Raw genomic sequence first — 16488 nt, 5'->3', positions numbered from 1 at the left:
TATAAATGGAGCAAACCATGTGACGTATTTTTTTTAAATACCCGTTTACGATAAGAGGTATATACCGGTTCACCATGCAGTTACTGATATGAAAATGTCTGGGGCGTACAGCCATTTTAAAGAGGCTTTGTTTATGTTTTGATTATTAGCATATTTATATTCTTGTAAATATGGATATGAGGAGTAAAAGATTGGCTTTCTTTCCTCCTTCATTTAAAAAATGCAAGTGCAAAGACTGCTATGGATATGAGAAGTATGTAAAAGAGGGGTCCCAAGTGAATCATAGTGTTTTACAAACAAAAAGTGGATGTAAAAACGATTTGTTTCACCAGACTCTGGTTTTGGGAGAGACAGCATTAGTGTCTAGTGACTATGAATCAAATTCTTCGCTAGCTGATATGTCGGAGTTTAATTATTCGTTAGAGACAATTAACCCAGCACAACGTTGGTCCAGTACTGGAAATATTCCAAGCATTGGTAATAGAAATGGAGCATTTGGCAAATCAAAGAGTGCCAGTGGATTTCCTGCAAACTACTCAGAATGTACGTACAAATTTACTAACCACTAATGACGTCATTTATAAAAACTTTAAATGCATGTAAAGCATGAAAATAAACATATACTAATTTAGATAGCGTTTCGTTTTCAGGTTCCTGCCATGACAAAAAGACCCGTCCCATTGTTTATGTAACATTTGCAAGTGGCAGCAAAAGACACGAGGACGAAGTTGCATCCCTTTGTGACATGTGTGACAAGGCCGGCTTTGCCGTCAAGTGTGACAATTACAGAGCTTTGCAAGAAAAGGGTGAACTAAACGTTCACCAATGGAGAGACGAAAACTTCCAACGTGCTGACTGTGTCTTGTTTTGCATCTCTCCTGGATACATTGACATTGTTAATTCAATAGAAGACGATTTGGCCTCGGCAGGAGAGAACGACCATGAAAAGGGAGCAATTTACATCTATAATCTCGCGCGCAGTGAATTGGTGGAGTGTTGTTCCATTGACAAGAGATTTCTGTTCGTATTGTTTACAAATTCAGGGAAAGAACTGAACGTCCCACAGTGTTTTTCGCCGTATACAAAATTTAAATTCCCTGGTCAGTCCGAAACATTGGTGATGGCAATGCAAAACCGCTACCAAGGCAGCAGATGACTGGCTTGTGATTTCAAATGATGAAATACTTGACAAAATTATGTGCTTTCTACCTTGCAATATTAGGATTGCATTGTCAAATCAAATTGTAAAATAAAACAGATTTGCATTTTCAATTGCTCAGTTACTATAACTTTTGTATGTTGTGCACGTTTCATAGTTTAGGGCACCAAAGCTTTATTGCAGTCACGTGTCTTACCGCATTCACGAACTTTCTACTGGTCACCCAGGGTGGATTGTAAAGTATATGTATTTTACATTGAAACACCTGGATGATTTTCATAATATTACTCTTTTACAAGAACATTTGTCAATAAATAAGACTTTAAAATAAACTGAATTGGTAAAATATCGTTGTCTCTAAGCTTTAAATATCCATAAAACCTGAATCGTGATTCACAAGTTCATGGCAGCCAAATAGAGGTCAAATTCTTATTTCACAATATGTACTCGGAAATCCCAAATTCTAATTTTAAATCCTTGTCACATTTTCTTAGGGGAGAACCTTCAGGAGATTTGCGTCAGAAATTGAGCATTAACACAATTTCAACGGTTACAAATGAGTGAGTGGGAACAAAATTCCAATGTAGCTCATACACTGATATTGGTTACACTTCGTTCGGCTTGTATATCTGGATCGCTTCAAGGCCTCGGGATCAAGAAGCTTTACAAACTTTAGTCCAAATTTCAATCATTTATAAAATTAAAATACATAAAATTACGATTAAAAGAATGTGGGCGCTTAAGATGTAGATTCGGCAGGAATCTGGGCGCACAAGGAGAGTGAAAATTTCATCAATTAATTTTGAATATTTTTTTGAATTATAACCGTTATTTGGTTTCTGTTGGATGTGGAATGAGTGGAAAAATATTTGAAATGCAAAAGGTTTTATTATAATATTGGTCGAAATATAGCAACACGATGCAATTCATGCAAAATCCTACTTATTTACAACTGTTTTAAAATGATTTTGTTGTCTCTGGGTCTTCTCTCCACAAATTCGAAACGTGTAAAGATAACATATTTTAACATTAAAAATGTTGCTTTTTAAAAAAAAGATGGAGAGATGACCCAGAGATGACTAATTATGTACTTTTTCAAATTATTTTTTTAAAGGATAAAAAACTAAGTCCATTGATATGACAGTGTTGTTTCAAACAGCACTTTATAGAGCGTATATTTTTATGTCTCGCATGGCTCAGTGGTTTCGTTCTGGATTAGTGAATATATACATTCAGTGTTTTGGGTTCAAATCCAATTGGTGGTCTTTTTAAAAAAAAAAAATAAACTTTTTTGTTTTAAATGTTTGTTTTTATGACATGATGTTGAATTATAATATACCGGTATATTTTAATTTGTTGTTATTGATTTCTAGATCTGCTGTATGAACGCTATAAAAAAAATTCTTTTCTTATTACTAGTTTTTTAGGATATATACAATATAACTTCATTAAAATATGTTTGCATTAACATTTCCAACTAGTTATCGGTTTACCTCTCATTGCCATTTTTGAAAGCTTTGTGAGTTTTTTAATAACCGGAATAGCCATGTACTTCGACTCTCAACATAATATATTATATTTTTGTTGAAACTGTACATAGCCTTTCGAGGTTACAGACATTTAAATCCCAATTGATTCGTGTCGAGGATTCCTGCAAACTTACAATCTTGTGCGCTCACTTTCTTTGTAACTTTTCACGTATTAAATATAGAGTCAAATTTTAAATATTTTCTCTGTTTTCAATCACGGCAATAAGTTTTGACTTAAATCAAAAGACTGCTTCATGATCAGCATATATATGTTACCTGACCACTAACTCTACCCAAGTCTCAGCAAGATATGGTTTAAGGGAAATAAACATATTTCTCTAAAATTCCTATGGATTACAAGAAACGAGCAAGTTATTGTGATCTCACAGTGCATTTGAAAATTTGAAAAATTCTCGAGAAAGCCTATAAATTTATAACATGTACTGGTAGATATTTAAAATTACACATTACACGATAAGTCTTTGTCAACATTTCATTTAGGGTTAAAATAAAACAAGGCAGTGAATCTGAATCTTTGTATTAACAATATTATGGTGAATACACACATAGAAATAAACTCAAAATGAATTTTAAAAAACCCTCAAGGTGAGCAGATGGATCGCAATCACAAGTGAACAACACATTAAACAAGAGTCTTTTGTTACAAATTATTACACAAGAAAACTCAATTTTATTCCATAGTCAGACATAAATCAGCTGGAATTTCATTTAGTGAATTGTGTATAAGATTTCATAGTATTTAATAAATTAACTTGTTTTTAAATCAGTAGTGCCTATCTGTTCTGAGATCTAACAACACGTTTATACCTAAAATTTTGGTACACGTTAATATATGTATATATGAAAAACTTTAAAATTTGCGACAAACACGATTCGTAAAATGTTTAAAAATTTGACATGCATAATATCACAGACAGAGAGGAGAAAAAATGCGTTAACGTTCAATGAAATATGGAGAGTTTCAAAAAATAGTTATTTTTCCCAATAAAGCAAACTCTACAATAAAATAAAATTCTACGTAACGGCATCTTGTGATTCTACATCTTGGCCAGATATCCAGTCTTCTTCCTCTGAAAGGTCCTCCTCTTCATCCTCGTGAGTGCCTAGCGCCTTCCTACAAATCTCTACCCCCGTGTCCACAATCATATATGGCAAAGACTCTTCTTCATCGTCATCGGTGGCTCCTACATCTTCTAGTGAGGGTTCGGAATCTGCCGTGGACAGGTTTGTCCCCCTTAACGGATCTCTTATGTTCACAGTTTGGGAACTACATATACGTTCCTCAGAACTAGCATTGGCTGACTGATTTTCTTCCTTTGGTGATCTCTCTTTCCTGAATATCATTTTTAGAGAATTACTGCTGTTTGTGGGTGAAAACGAACAAGACATGAACACTTTCTCTGAATTATCATCGTGTTGCAGAGTTTGGTTTGAAGCATTACTTAACGTTGATGTCGCACTAGTACTGTAGCTTCTTGTAAAGACGGGTTTTGAAATGAATGAATCTGTATTTTCTTCTTTATAACTCAATGTTCTAGGTTTTTGTTGCTTGGCTGAATGGGACAAGGGGCTTTCTTCTGAACGATTATTGTGATTAAGCATGCGTTCCGCTTTGTACTCCTCCAAAATGCGGCTCCAGACTTGATCAGACTCTGGAATACTTTCTGAAACCTTTGGAATAGATTGCTGAACACCTGGTTCCTGTGTATTTTCTGATTTGAACACATTGGAATGTGAAAAGACTGGATCCGCATCTGACTTTTCTGAAGACATTTGTGGAGGAATTGAGATGCTGAGTTCCTTCAATGGACGAGGTAATATAGAGGGTGTTTGATTGCATGCTGTATCATTGTCCTGGCTAAGAGGATGAGGAGTGGAGACAGTAGGATGGTTTTCTGTGCAGCAGGTAGAATCACTACTGGTTTGACAATTTTCAGATACATAACCAACTGGAATGGCGTAAAGAGGCAAGTCTTCATTGCTTTGAAGATGTTTGGTTTGTAACACATCATCCTTAATGTTAACTGAGGGTCCAAAAGGTGTTTCTTGTTCATTATTTTGTAATGGCTTTAGATCTGCAACGGGATTTACATTATGGGTATTTGATGATGCAAGTCTACAAGACTTTAGTTGCTCGCAACGAGGAGTTTCCTTTGAACAAAAATTGAAATGAATATCAACAACTTCACTGGTATTCAGCTTCGGTCCTGGGACCATGTGTATATCCCTGGTAGGTTGAAGGATTTGAGCATCATGGCTTGGTTCTGGTGCTTTGGGACTAATGGTATTGTAATCTTCCAGGAATTCATAAACTTCCTTTGGTATAGAAATGTCCCCAGGATCACTCTTGGCCCTTTCATATGTTGATTGTGCCTTCTTTTCAGATGATGTATCTTCAACTGGGTAGGCAAGACCTTGAGGATTATCCTCTTCAAACACACAATTGTTCTCCAGTTCTGAAGCAGCTTTCTTCAAGTCCTCATTTATACTCTTTGGAACATTAATAACATCAATACCCATTGTGTATTCATTAGACTCGGCTGTATTGTTCATAACAATAATCTGCATTCCATTTTCATCATCTACTGCATCTTTATTCTCAGTTTCTTTATACTTTTTTGGAGTTTCACTCAGAGAAGTTTCAAGGGGTTTTGTTTTTGTAGATGGAAATATTCCTAATGTCTTTGCAAGGATCTGAAGCAGTTCCCGTCCATTTTCTGGACTAACAGAATCTAGCTCTGGTTGTTTTCTAACTACAGTGTCATCTGTGTAATTTAAAATTTCTTCATCAGTAGGAATAATGAATGTTGGTTTCCTGTATTCTAAATTTTTGGGATCAACTGGCTTTGGGTATACCACCACTTCTTCTACTGGTTTTGTTAGCACATTTTTTTCACTTTGGGTTTGATCAACATTTTTGGTGTATTTTTCATCTTTGCACTGAGAAATATTGCATGACTTTGAATCTTCAGAAACATTTTCAAGGCTTTCAAATAAATTTTTTCTACCACATGGTTTACTATCGGGGATATTTTTGTGTTTGTTTTCTAACCTTTTAAGACATTTTAAAATAAAAGACGATCTAGGATACATGATTTTGTCAGTCACAGAAGGTATATCTGTTTGCAATCCAAGTGTAACACTGTAAGAGGGTTTGGTGTCATCGTCTTCCTTCAACTTTGTTTTGGTGAATTCCGATTCATCTGAAAATGTATCACTTGACACATCAATTGCATCCATGAAGTGCCTCTCGCATAGAGTTTTATTTGGTGATTTGAGAGGCGAAGCTTTATCTGCACCAGTCAAGAGCTCTGATGGTATTTTTTGTTCTTCTATTGAATTTTGTTCGGAGGCTTTGTTAGCTGAAAGATTTTCATGATGAAAACTGTTCTCTTTATTGGGTTCATTATTTTCAAGTTTTTCTTTGTTACACGATTCAGAGTTTGGTAGTTTATAATTCTCTGTTAACTCATCATCTAATGTTGGACACATCACGTCTGTTGATGCTTCAAATCTTTCTTCCAATGAACAACCAGCATCCAGCTTTTCAACTGTCATTAAAACTGGTGGCTCAATATCATGGTGATATTCATCCCTCAAAATATATATATCCTCTTGTATTCGTCCAGATGCATCAACTACTTTTTCTAAAACTGGAGGCCCATCTTCCAACGGTTCTTCCCTTTCCAAAACTTTTTCCATGCTATTAGATCCATTTTGCTTCAAAACTCGTTTGATTAGAGATTTTGGTGTTCTATAATGTGATGGCAGATGATTTGTACCCACAAGACCTAAATGAAAGAAATGTTGCTCCTGCTCATTCAATGAGTCATATTGCACTAAAACATCTAGATTGGCATTCCTATAATCTGTACTTCTTGTAATGCAAAAGTTGTAATCATACAGTGATTTCCTTCTGGTCTTGAACTTTCCTTTCTTTTCCTTATTCAAATCTAAACTCGTATCTGCAAATCGTCTATTAATGAGCGTTATCATTTTAGGCTTTGCTGGCACCGGTTTCTGTTTCTTCTTTTTCTTAACAATTGGTAAAGGCACTGATTTTTCAAGTCTCTTTGGCCTTAGCACTTTTTGAGTTAAATTTCTGGTCAGCCTAACTTTACAAGGGACTTTATTATGTTTTCGTAATTGTTCTTTTGTTTTAAATTCCTTGTCACAAACTCTACATTTAGGTATCTTAACATTCTTATGTTTCTTTTTCACTACCTTGACTTGATCAGGACTGTCTACTTTCTCTTTGTGGATACCTCCTTGGGCCTTGTCACCGAGTTCAATTATACGAGAATTTTTCTGATTTTTTTCAATGCCTTCAGTGTTTTTATCATCATTATTTGTTTGTTGATTGCAGGATACTTCTATATCAGCACTTGTTAAATTATCTGATTCAGAGTTTGTGTTCACCAATGGCTCATTTGTTGTAGATTGCAAAGAGTTCTTTTTTTCTTTAAAAGGACTTTGCTCAGTATCAATTTCATCACTACATTTTGTTTTTTCTGACCTGTTGAACTGTTTATCTTTTACACATTCATCAGCAGTTGTATTTAAATTGTCACGTTCACATGCGATTGCTTCACCACTCTGTTCAGTTTGAGAAAGAACAGAAACACTAGAACTATTTAACTCTGGGACTTCCTCATGGAATCCACATTTCTCCTTTGTGTCAATGTTACAAATAATCTTTGAATCCTGACTGTCTTGTTTCTCTATTGAGCCTTGTTGAGTCAACTCCTCTCCAATTACCTACTCATAGAGAAAATAAAACTTTACCACAACATATATTTCAGAACAAGGCAAGTTGATAATGATTATCTCAATAATTTAAAATTTTAATTAAGATATTTCTTTTTATGGTACAAATGAAGTGAAGCTCATAATACACTTGGCAGGTGTGCAGAAATTAAGATCTTTTGTCATACCACAATGTGTCAAATGGTAGCCAAGATGTAAAAGAAGCTAATTTCAGTTTTAGGGTGCACAAAAATGGTATAATAGGTGTGTTGCTTTTAGCGGACCCTACTCTGGCTACAAGTTATTACAAATAAACACTCTATGCTAATTGTAAAAAATTAATTTTCTCAAAAATATGTCAACCAGACGCTACAAAAGTGTAAACTTGATCTGTAGTTTGACATTTTGAAGCTGTTCAGCAAATTTCATATTATTCCTCAAACGCAGAAAGAAAACAAGTGTGGAAAACTGAAGTGGGACAGACAGATGGACATACAGACGGACGGACGGACGGACGGACGGACTGACGGACGCAGAGGAAAGCTATAGTCCCCTCCGGTGAAAACCGGTAGGGGACTAATAATGGCAACAAGGTATGTATGCCCACTTAAGGTGTATTTTCCAAATGCACATGAACAGTAATTTAGACTGTTTATCCGTGCTAACAGATACCTGAGATATAAAGTCAAACTCGTCCCCCGGATTTCCAGACTTCTGTAATGCGTCAGTAGAAGCGTTCGGAGACAGCACCAGGGTAACAGTAACGCCGTCACTTCCCACTAATTTTACCTCACTCGGTAAAACACTGGGATGTGCAGAAATACTGTACAAATCCTGGGTACCCGTAGTTGGAGTCTGCAAAAAATAATTAAGCATTGAATCATTATTTTTTTAAAGATATATAGTCTCATAACAGCAGCGGTGTGTGCATACAAATTGAGTATGGTAATGTGCATTAAATTTACTTATATTTACATGTTTTTTTACTTCTTGTCTTGTCTGCAAATGTGATTTACACCTTAAAAATCTTATTTATCCCAAGGAATAAGTTCACATAAATGGAAGAGGCACTGTATTAGCTACAAGCGTGAACATTCATTTTCGCTTGTGACGTTGCATTTTACAGCGTTCAATGTTTGTGACGTCATAATAAAACTCATTTTGACCTTTCAGCACCCTGTGTGTATTACAGTGTTATAACCTCAGTAGCTTTCCTTACACTTTACATCCAAAAAATATGGGGAATTTAAATGTAAGATTTAAGATTTTATCTTTAAAATGCAACACAAAATGTCTCTGACAGCCAATCTAATGTAAATTGAACACATGCATTACATTTACACTGTGTAGCTTATACAGTGTACTTCTATAAGAAAAAACCCATTTTAATTCAAACGATCAAAGATAAGAAAAGCAACTTTTAAAGCATAAAATACTGCTTATAAAAATATTGATAAAATGTTTGATAAAAGTATTATAGCAAAGAATTCAAGATTTGATTCTGATTGGGTTCTTACCAAACTAATATACAGTTGAACTTCATGCAGTATCTCAAACACCGATATCTCAAATACAATGGATATCTCAAAGTGATTTGTAAGTCCCAACCACTCAAACTTAAAGTATTTTATCCTTGATATCTTAAATACTCGGACATCTCGAAGTTTTTAACCAGTTCCATCTACTCAAGATGATGAGGTTTAACTGTATGATTTTATTTTCAAAAAATGGGCAAAGATTAGTTATCATTAAAACTATAAGCTGATGAAATACACGTAATATCATTTAGCAAAAATAAGTGCCAAATTTTAACCTTGGTTGAAGTATAATGATCATGAAACCGTATGTTATTCATATCAGTCCTCAATTTCATTACAACTACATTTATGGTCTATGTTTTATAGTCAAAAGATAGAAGATTACAAGACCAGTTGTACACAAAATATAGTCATTAAAAACACACTATAAATAAATGTAAACTTTACCTAATGGAAATAACTTTACTTTCTATCGGTATTAACAAATAAAATGACAATACCTGTGATTCTATGCTTTCAACAAGTCCAACAGATGAAAATATAAACTTTTCATCAGACAATGCCCCTTGTATATTACTACTGCCCTCTTTCAGCAGAACCTCTTGAGTGCCGTTTCCTTGTTTCATATCAAGTATTTGCTGTTCACTGTATGAACTTTGGGCACTTTTGGCATGTACATCTATAATGAATATAAGAATGGCATCTAATAAACTTTGATTTAAAATTTGAAAGTTATTCTATATCTTTATACAAAGCTCGATCTCCTTCTAATTTTCCAAAGGAGGTTAATAAAGTACATGTATAAAAAAAGCCACGACCATCCTGCCTTCTTATTTAAAGAAATAACGTCTTCAAGAACATTCAAAAGATGAACAATTCAAGAAAATTGGTTTAAAGCAAATGAATTCCAGAGATTCCAAAGTGCATAGCTAATACTGACCATGCCCTGAGGTTACTGTGATTTCCTGAGGGGTGACTGGATCGTACTCTTCAGCGGTCAGCTTTATTGGAGGGGTATGAAGGCTGCGCTCCTCCTCTATTGCGGGGGTGGAGGACACCTGTTCTACCTGCACCACAGGCAGCTACAGATACGAAAAAACCCAACTGTCATTTCTTACTAGAAATAATATATCCAATTCTAGTTATAATGCCTTATACATGTACTGCCTAAACAATTTTATCTGTATTGTGTAACATATGTTGCCTTAGTACATCACAAAGCATTGAATGAGGCATGTCTAAAATGTGTTAATCTGCTTGACATCACACTTAAATTCCTACAAATATTAACCTTCGATGCAAAATATAAATGTGGGTTTTAAAACATAAACTACCCCAAGATATGTTACATCATTTAACATAGGTATTGATCAGGTTCATTCCTTAATGGTATCAAACTTTTCAATTACGACACTGTGTAAGTTGTTATGTGTCAATATCCATGACATTATGACATGTAGCACAATCACACCATGTGAGTATTGATATTTATAAATTGTAACATGTGGAAAAAGTCATTACATGTGAGTATTCAAGAAGTATAGTTATCACGACATATTTTCAACTACTATTTTCAAATCACTTTTCAAATCTAATAAAACAGAGAATGAACATTCAACAGAATGAAAAAAGAAGCCAAAAAGCTTGTATAAAAACAAATAAAATCATTACAGCAATCTGCCTTTCCTCTGATATCTAAATGATATAAACAAAACATGAAAGTGGAAATTTTTTATGTGTTATATCTACATGTGTCTGTCATTATTTCCTAATCTACATGAGGCTTCAACTTTACAAAAACAATGTTCATATTTGTACATGTACTATTTATTGTTTACCAGTGTAGCCTACCAATTCCATCATTTACACAAAAATTAATTATCATAATGTGAATAATTAAAAGGGGTCAATTCGTCCCTGTCAAAGCAGAATAAACATCAGAAAAAAATATTTAAAAGTCCGACGGTAACACAATGTACAGTGATCATATGAACTATTGTGGATAACTCAAACTTGACTACAGCTATGCCTTTCATTGCAGAAAAGAAGAAAAATTCAACCAATAGATGAATAGAGTCCACCCTTTCTAGGGATAGACATTTACTGAACTCGATCCTCTTTGGACAAGCGAAAACCAAATAATTCAAAACTTTAAAACAGTAACATGAAAACTAGCTGACATGCATATTTTAGGTTAATCATTAGGCAAAAAAAAAAAATTATGTGTTTGGTTCTAAGGTCAAAAATTTTAAAATACAATGAAGCATCCCACATGTATTTTATTTTTACTCCAAGATCTGCAAAGGGGAATAACTCAAATTTAATATTCTAATGTCAAAAGAATTAACATGGTAACAAAACAAATTAACCAATATTGTATAATGGGATTGTGCTTCAAACAATAGCAAAACAATCAATACTTTTCTGGTTACCATGCTGTAATTTGCATAATATCAATAATTTAGAAAACTGAAATGTAAACAATCTAATTTTCATAAGATTGCATAACTAAGAAACACCAAAAATAGAATACATTTCGATAAACAAAGTTATTTGTCTGCAATGTCTGTTGTTTTACATATATGGCATTTTCTTCCGAGACAAGATTTGTAATGACATTTACTTTTGCTACTAAAAATAAAATTAAAACTTACATGGTTTTCAGGCATATATATGCACATATGTTTTATGGTGGCTGCATTGCTAATTCTTTTGCATTTTCAACCGTAGCTAAATTTTGAGCCACATTATTTCTTCAAAAAGCCATATTAAGCTTTTTTGGTCATTGTCCAAATAACCGCAGTATGTGGTTTTTAAGAGTAATTTTTAAGCACTAACTATCATTGATATCATTATAGAGAACATCTATACTAGCTAGCTAAAATTAAGAAAGCATTTTATAATCATACTAGTAACAACACAAAAGTTCTACTTACACCGTCTGATCCTTGGATTGAGGAATAATTAGGAAACCCTGGTTCCCCATATTCTTCTACACTACATAAGACCGGTTCACCCTGGTTGTACAACCAGTCTGGATTTCCTCCATCTGGTATCACCTCAGTTTCAACATCTAAAAATCAATCACAACCTTTAAATATTGTTACTAGTATTTTATTCATACAAGCAAATACAACCATAACATTAAAACCAAACTGATACATAATTTTTATTGAATAAATACTTTTAAATAAAATGAAAAATAATTCCTGTTCAATAAATCTTTGATACTTTTTACACAAAATCAATCTTAATTAAGGTAACAAATTTTCACTGTATAATGAAAAATGTGATAGTACATATAAAATAACAATTGAAATTTGCTCTTTTATTTCTGCACTCGGAAAACATTGACTCAGCGTGCTAAAGTGAACATGCACTTACTCTGAAGCTGCTCTGCTTGTTGCCGCTGCTGCTCCTGTTGTTGCTGGTGCAGTGCCTGAGCTGCTCTGAGCAACGATTCTATCTGATTGGTCGCCATGTCTTCACCCTTGGCCTCCTGTAACTGTTGAAGCTGCTGCTCAAAGTTTTCTAGTTCTGGATTAGGTGGCGCCAATGCCTGAGCCTTTGGCTCAGGTGGTGGCTTGCTACATGGATTTCTTACATGTTCCTTCATTTCCTCCAAAGACGTGAATACCGATGTACATATCACGCAATTGAGAGGGTTTTCTTTTTTCTGTCGCTTTTTGCCTAACCCTCCCCTTTCTGCAATCTGTAATGAAAGTGAGCACTGATTTAAAAGAAGTTAACAAATCAATAAACTGACATCAAAACATTATGCTAACAGTATCATTTGATATTTAAAATATGAACATCTATAAATAAATATATAGATAAATAGAATAGAATATAGATAAATGCTTTCATGATCCATATATAAACGTACCTCCACAGGCAGGTCCCTTTTGCCGTTTGATAGAGGGATACCTTCTCTACTCTTGGTAGGAGCATCTTTCTTGCAGCTTTTACTATGTCGCCATCTTTGAATAGGGTCGTAAAACTTGGCCATGCAATGTCGACATGTAAAAATCTGTTTGTCTGTATTGCTCAGATTGTGGCAAGGATGTTCTGACATGTTGCTCATCATGTGACTGAAAAAATGGATACCTTGAATAAATTGTTAATTACATGTGCTGCATTTTGTTTTCATTCATGATTATTTGAGTGAGCAGTAAATCAGTTGCACTATTTTAAAATACTTTATGATTAAAGGTTCTGACTGAACCTTGAAAAATGCTACAATCTATTATCACTATTGAATGAAAATCACTTGAAACCTGAGGTATTAATAGCGAGCGCAGCTCTCCGGCGCACAGCGCCGGCGCGAAGCGAGCTCTACCGGCAAGGCGTGTGTGAATAGAAAATTCGGACTATTTGCACATTCATTCAACGGATTTTTTTGGCGTCAGTAAATCGGACCAGTAATGCATCGTTTTAATCGTCCCAGTAGTTCCCTGTAATCATGGCAATTTTTATCACTTCACACTCTCACGAGAAACAGCAAGACAAATTTAGACAGTAAAAACAATAACGATGTAAGCGACATACAGTCAATGTTACCTCTAAAGTTCACCTCAGTACACTTTCAATCAAAAATAATCGTGTGACGTCACAAACGTTTACACATTGATCCGATATATTTTTTCGGAGTCAGTAAATTTTGACCCACAATTCATAGTACCAATGGTTTCCAACCTCACGTTCCAACATCACGTTCTCCCGAGAATCAAAGTAAAACCTTTGAAAAGCTTATAAGATGTGTAATTTTAAGAACATCATGCTTTTTAAGTAAATAAAACAGTATACTTCGCATACTTTTATTTCTCAAGGGAATTTTAAAGAGTAAGACGACACTTAACCAACGTCAGCTTTGACGTCACAATAAGCACTGATAAGGGGAAATTACTCTAATTGAAGTTATTGTAAATCTGCTGAAATGACCAAAATCCTCTCAAAATCTTGCAAAGGCTAAGATAAAGAACAGCTGACGAATAAGGACATTTCTTCAGATACAGGAAACAGTTGTAAATTGCACTTATTTGGATGAATGCTCACAAATATTTTATTCACTATAATTACGGTAATTTCCTGAAACGTTATACGTAGCAGCGCCTTTTTTTAAAGGGGTGGGTGGGTGGATGGCAGCCTCATCCAAAAAATCTTTGCAAGCAAAAAGAAAAATAAATCATGAAAATTCTAATCCTTCAGCTCTTTAGCAGTTCAATGGTTTCTTTATTTTCACTTCCATTTATTACATGCGGGGGGGGGGGGGGGACAACACCATGTTCTTTTAACATGATAAGCAAATATTTTAAAGCGTAAACTAAAAATAAAATTAAACATTATTTTTTTTAAGTGGAGGGGCAAATCCATGGTAAGTCGATTTTCTATGTATAAATTGACAAAAATGAAAAAAATTTTAGCATGGGGGGAGCTCTATGATGAGTCAAGTTTTATATGTAAGTTTAAGAAAAAATGTCTACTGCAAAAAAAAAAGGGGGAAATCAATCATAACCACAATCACTTTAAAAGAGGAGATGCAGTGCAATGAATATTTATATATTAAAATCTTTATTATTTAACAACATTGTATCTGAGATTAAACTATTGTTCTACATATAAATAAATAAATTATAACAAATCTTATAAACTATGAATAATGAAAATTTACTGAAAAATAGGTATGTTTTATTTTTTGGCATTCAAATTTCACGTTGTTAATTTTATTTTATTAATTTATTATAATTCATTGTTTGATCACATGCTGTGCTCGCCCCAACGGTCGCACCGTAAAACATATTAAATATCGAGTATTTAAGTAAAATGTGATGCACGGATATCTTTGGACAAAGTATAGTGTAAATAATGCCTCCCACTGTTATTAGCATTCATTGTAATCATAATATATTTTGAGCATGTTGTAACTGTTTAGGTCGACTGTTATAGATGATCCATGATTGTCCAGATGCTCACATTTCCTTTTATGATGCAATCTACCGATTATTATACTAATAGCTATTTATCTAATTGACAGTACGAACAGATCAGAAAAGATAAGGAAAACCATACCCTATAAATGACATACATGTAGATTTAGCCATTCATGCAATGCAGTCTGCAGATTATTGATTTGCCCCCCCCCCCCCCCTTTCCAAATAAAAAAAGAAAAGAATGAAAGTTGCTGCACGAAAAAGTTCATTTTATTAAATAATATTTATGCGTTTGGTGACATGGGGAGGTTAGAATAATATGAACAAACACTCATTGTCTAAAATGGTTCCAAAATATCGTACACTTCGATCAAAAACATGAACGAGGCTAAAATTTAGAGTTATCCCCCTTGATGACAAAAAATGCGTGAATTCCTTCTTACCTAATTAACAAACGTGTTAAGGGAACATAAACATACGTTCTGTCTACGACAATTATGGTTAACCTAAGGAAAATACTTACATTTATCAATTCTTTTGCATATTCAAGCGGGATTCCTTCTTTCGACATTCACCCATATTGAAATCTCGGAACCGCTCGCGACTATTCTGCAAGTCCGCGTAAATTTCTGCATTCGCAATCCTCGGTCGTTTTTATCTTATCAACAGGCGAGTTTTACATGGCGGATCCAAATCTCTTATATTTTATGTCCAATGAAGTTCTTGCAATAAACCATGTACTGGGTTCATGCTCGTAGTATATTATGCATGTTTGGGGGAGGAGTGTCACTTATATTGTCAGAGAATTTTTTTTTACCAGCAAGTCCCCTCAATTTTTATTTGTAAAAAAAAAAATCAATATATAGCAGAGTCTCTGATCTATAGCTAATTACACATCAACCGACAAACCCCACATCTTTTAATATTAAAACCAAACATATATACTTACAGACCCTGAAACGTACTACTACACCAAAAAAGCGTGCGACTTTCGTGCGAGAAACGTTTCGTGTAAACCGTTTAGCGTTTCGTGTAAACCGTTTAGCGTTTCGTGTAAACCATTTAGCGTTTCGTGTGAATCGTGAAGCGTTTCATGTAAACCGTTTAGCGTTTCGGGCAAAGCAGCAGCGTTTTGGGCAAAGCGTGTAAATCGTTTCAGGCAAAGCGTGCGAGAACCGTGTGAAACGCTCATCAGATTTCATTCGGAACTCTCTGACAATTTAACTGTTTCAAATAAGGCAAACGTTTTTTTATTAGTTGGATTACGGATCCGCCGACCGAATTTTTTTGACTTTTAGAAAAAAAATAAAATGCACTTTTCCAAATTTTTTTTTACTGACCGACATAAATTTAAAGAAATATAAAAAATAAAATAAAATGGCTGGTGAAAAATATCAATAAAAACCACATAAATTGGTTTCATTCACGAAAAAATTACCTTAACTTATTCACTTTCAGTTTTTTTCAGTTAATTTCAAGCCTCTCGATTCTCTTTAATTGGGGGCGATATTCGGCCCCATTCCCAATGTGAAAAGGCATATTTTCCCCCAAAATTGAGTGTTTTC

The 16488-nt window shown here is 34.3% G+C and overlaps 2 protein-coding genes across 2 annotated transcripts; one reads left to right on the top strand and one right to left on the bottom strand.

The window, feature by feature from the left end:
- The first annotated feature begins 50 nt into the window (after positions 1-50).
- Positions 51-1249, top strand: LOC128188820 (uncharacterized). Its single transcript, XM_052860102.1, has 2 exons — positions 51-543; positions 651-1249. Exons 1-2 carry the CDS (start codon positions 171-173, stop codon positions 1154-1156), a joined length of 879 nt encoding a protein of 292 aa, XP_052716062.1. The 5' UTR covers positions 51-170; the 3' UTR covers positions 1157-1249.
- A 1961-nt stretch (positions 1250-3210) lies between these two features.
- LOC128188625 (uncharacterized) lies at positions 3211-15533 on the bottom strand. Its single transcript, XM_052859790.1, has 8 exons — positions 15447-15533; positions 12880-13084; positions 12378-12705; positions 11930-12066; positions 9934-10075; positions 9494-9672; positions 8128-8310; positions 3211-7467 (listed from the first exon to the last, which is right to left on the bottom strand). The coding sequence occupies exons 2-8, from the start codon at positions 13078-13080 to the stop codon at positions 3724-3726; spliced, it is 4914 nt and encodes a 1637-aa protein (XP_052715750.1). The 5' UTR covers positions 13081-13084; positions 15447-15533; the 3' UTR covers positions 3211-3723.
- Between the last annotated feature and the right edge of the window lie 955 nt (positions 15534-16488).

The sequence above is a fragment of the Crassostrea angulata genome, chromosome 1 (genome assembly GCF_025612915.1).
Source record: "Crassostrea angulata isolate pt1a10 chromosome 1, ASM2561291v2, whole genome shotgun sequence".
Classification (NCBI taxonomy): Eukaryota; Metazoa; Mollusca; class Bivalvia; order Ostreida; family Ostreidae; genus Magallana; species Magallana angulata.
This window is presented reverse-complemented; position numbering and strand designations above follow the sequence as displayed.

What these genes read in the sequence shown, in the direction of transcription:
- LOC128188820 (XM_052860102.1), top strand. Translation starts at nt 171, where the DNA reads ATGGATATGAGGAGTAAAAGATTGGCTTTCTTTCCTCCTTCATTTAAA. An exon ending in TCCTGCAAACTACTCAGAAT is followed by an intron (nt 544 to 650) that starts GTACGTACAAAT and finishes TTTCGTTTTCAG; the next exon opens with GTTCCTGCCATGACAAAAAG.
- LOC128188625 (XM_052859790.1), bottom strand. Translation starts at nt 13,080, where the DNA reads ATGATGAGCAACATGTCAGAACATCCTTGCCACAATCTGAGCAATACA. An exon ending in TTGAAAGCATAGAATCACAG is followed by an intron (nt 8,311 to 9,493) that starts GTATTGTCATTT and finishes TATTTTTTGCAG; the next exon opens with ACTCCAACTACGGGTACCCA. An exon ending in AGTTTGACTTTATATCTCAG is followed by an intron (nt 7,468 to 8,127) that starts GTATCTGTTAGC and finishes CTCTATGAGTAG; the next exon opens with GTAATTGGAGAGGAGTTGAC.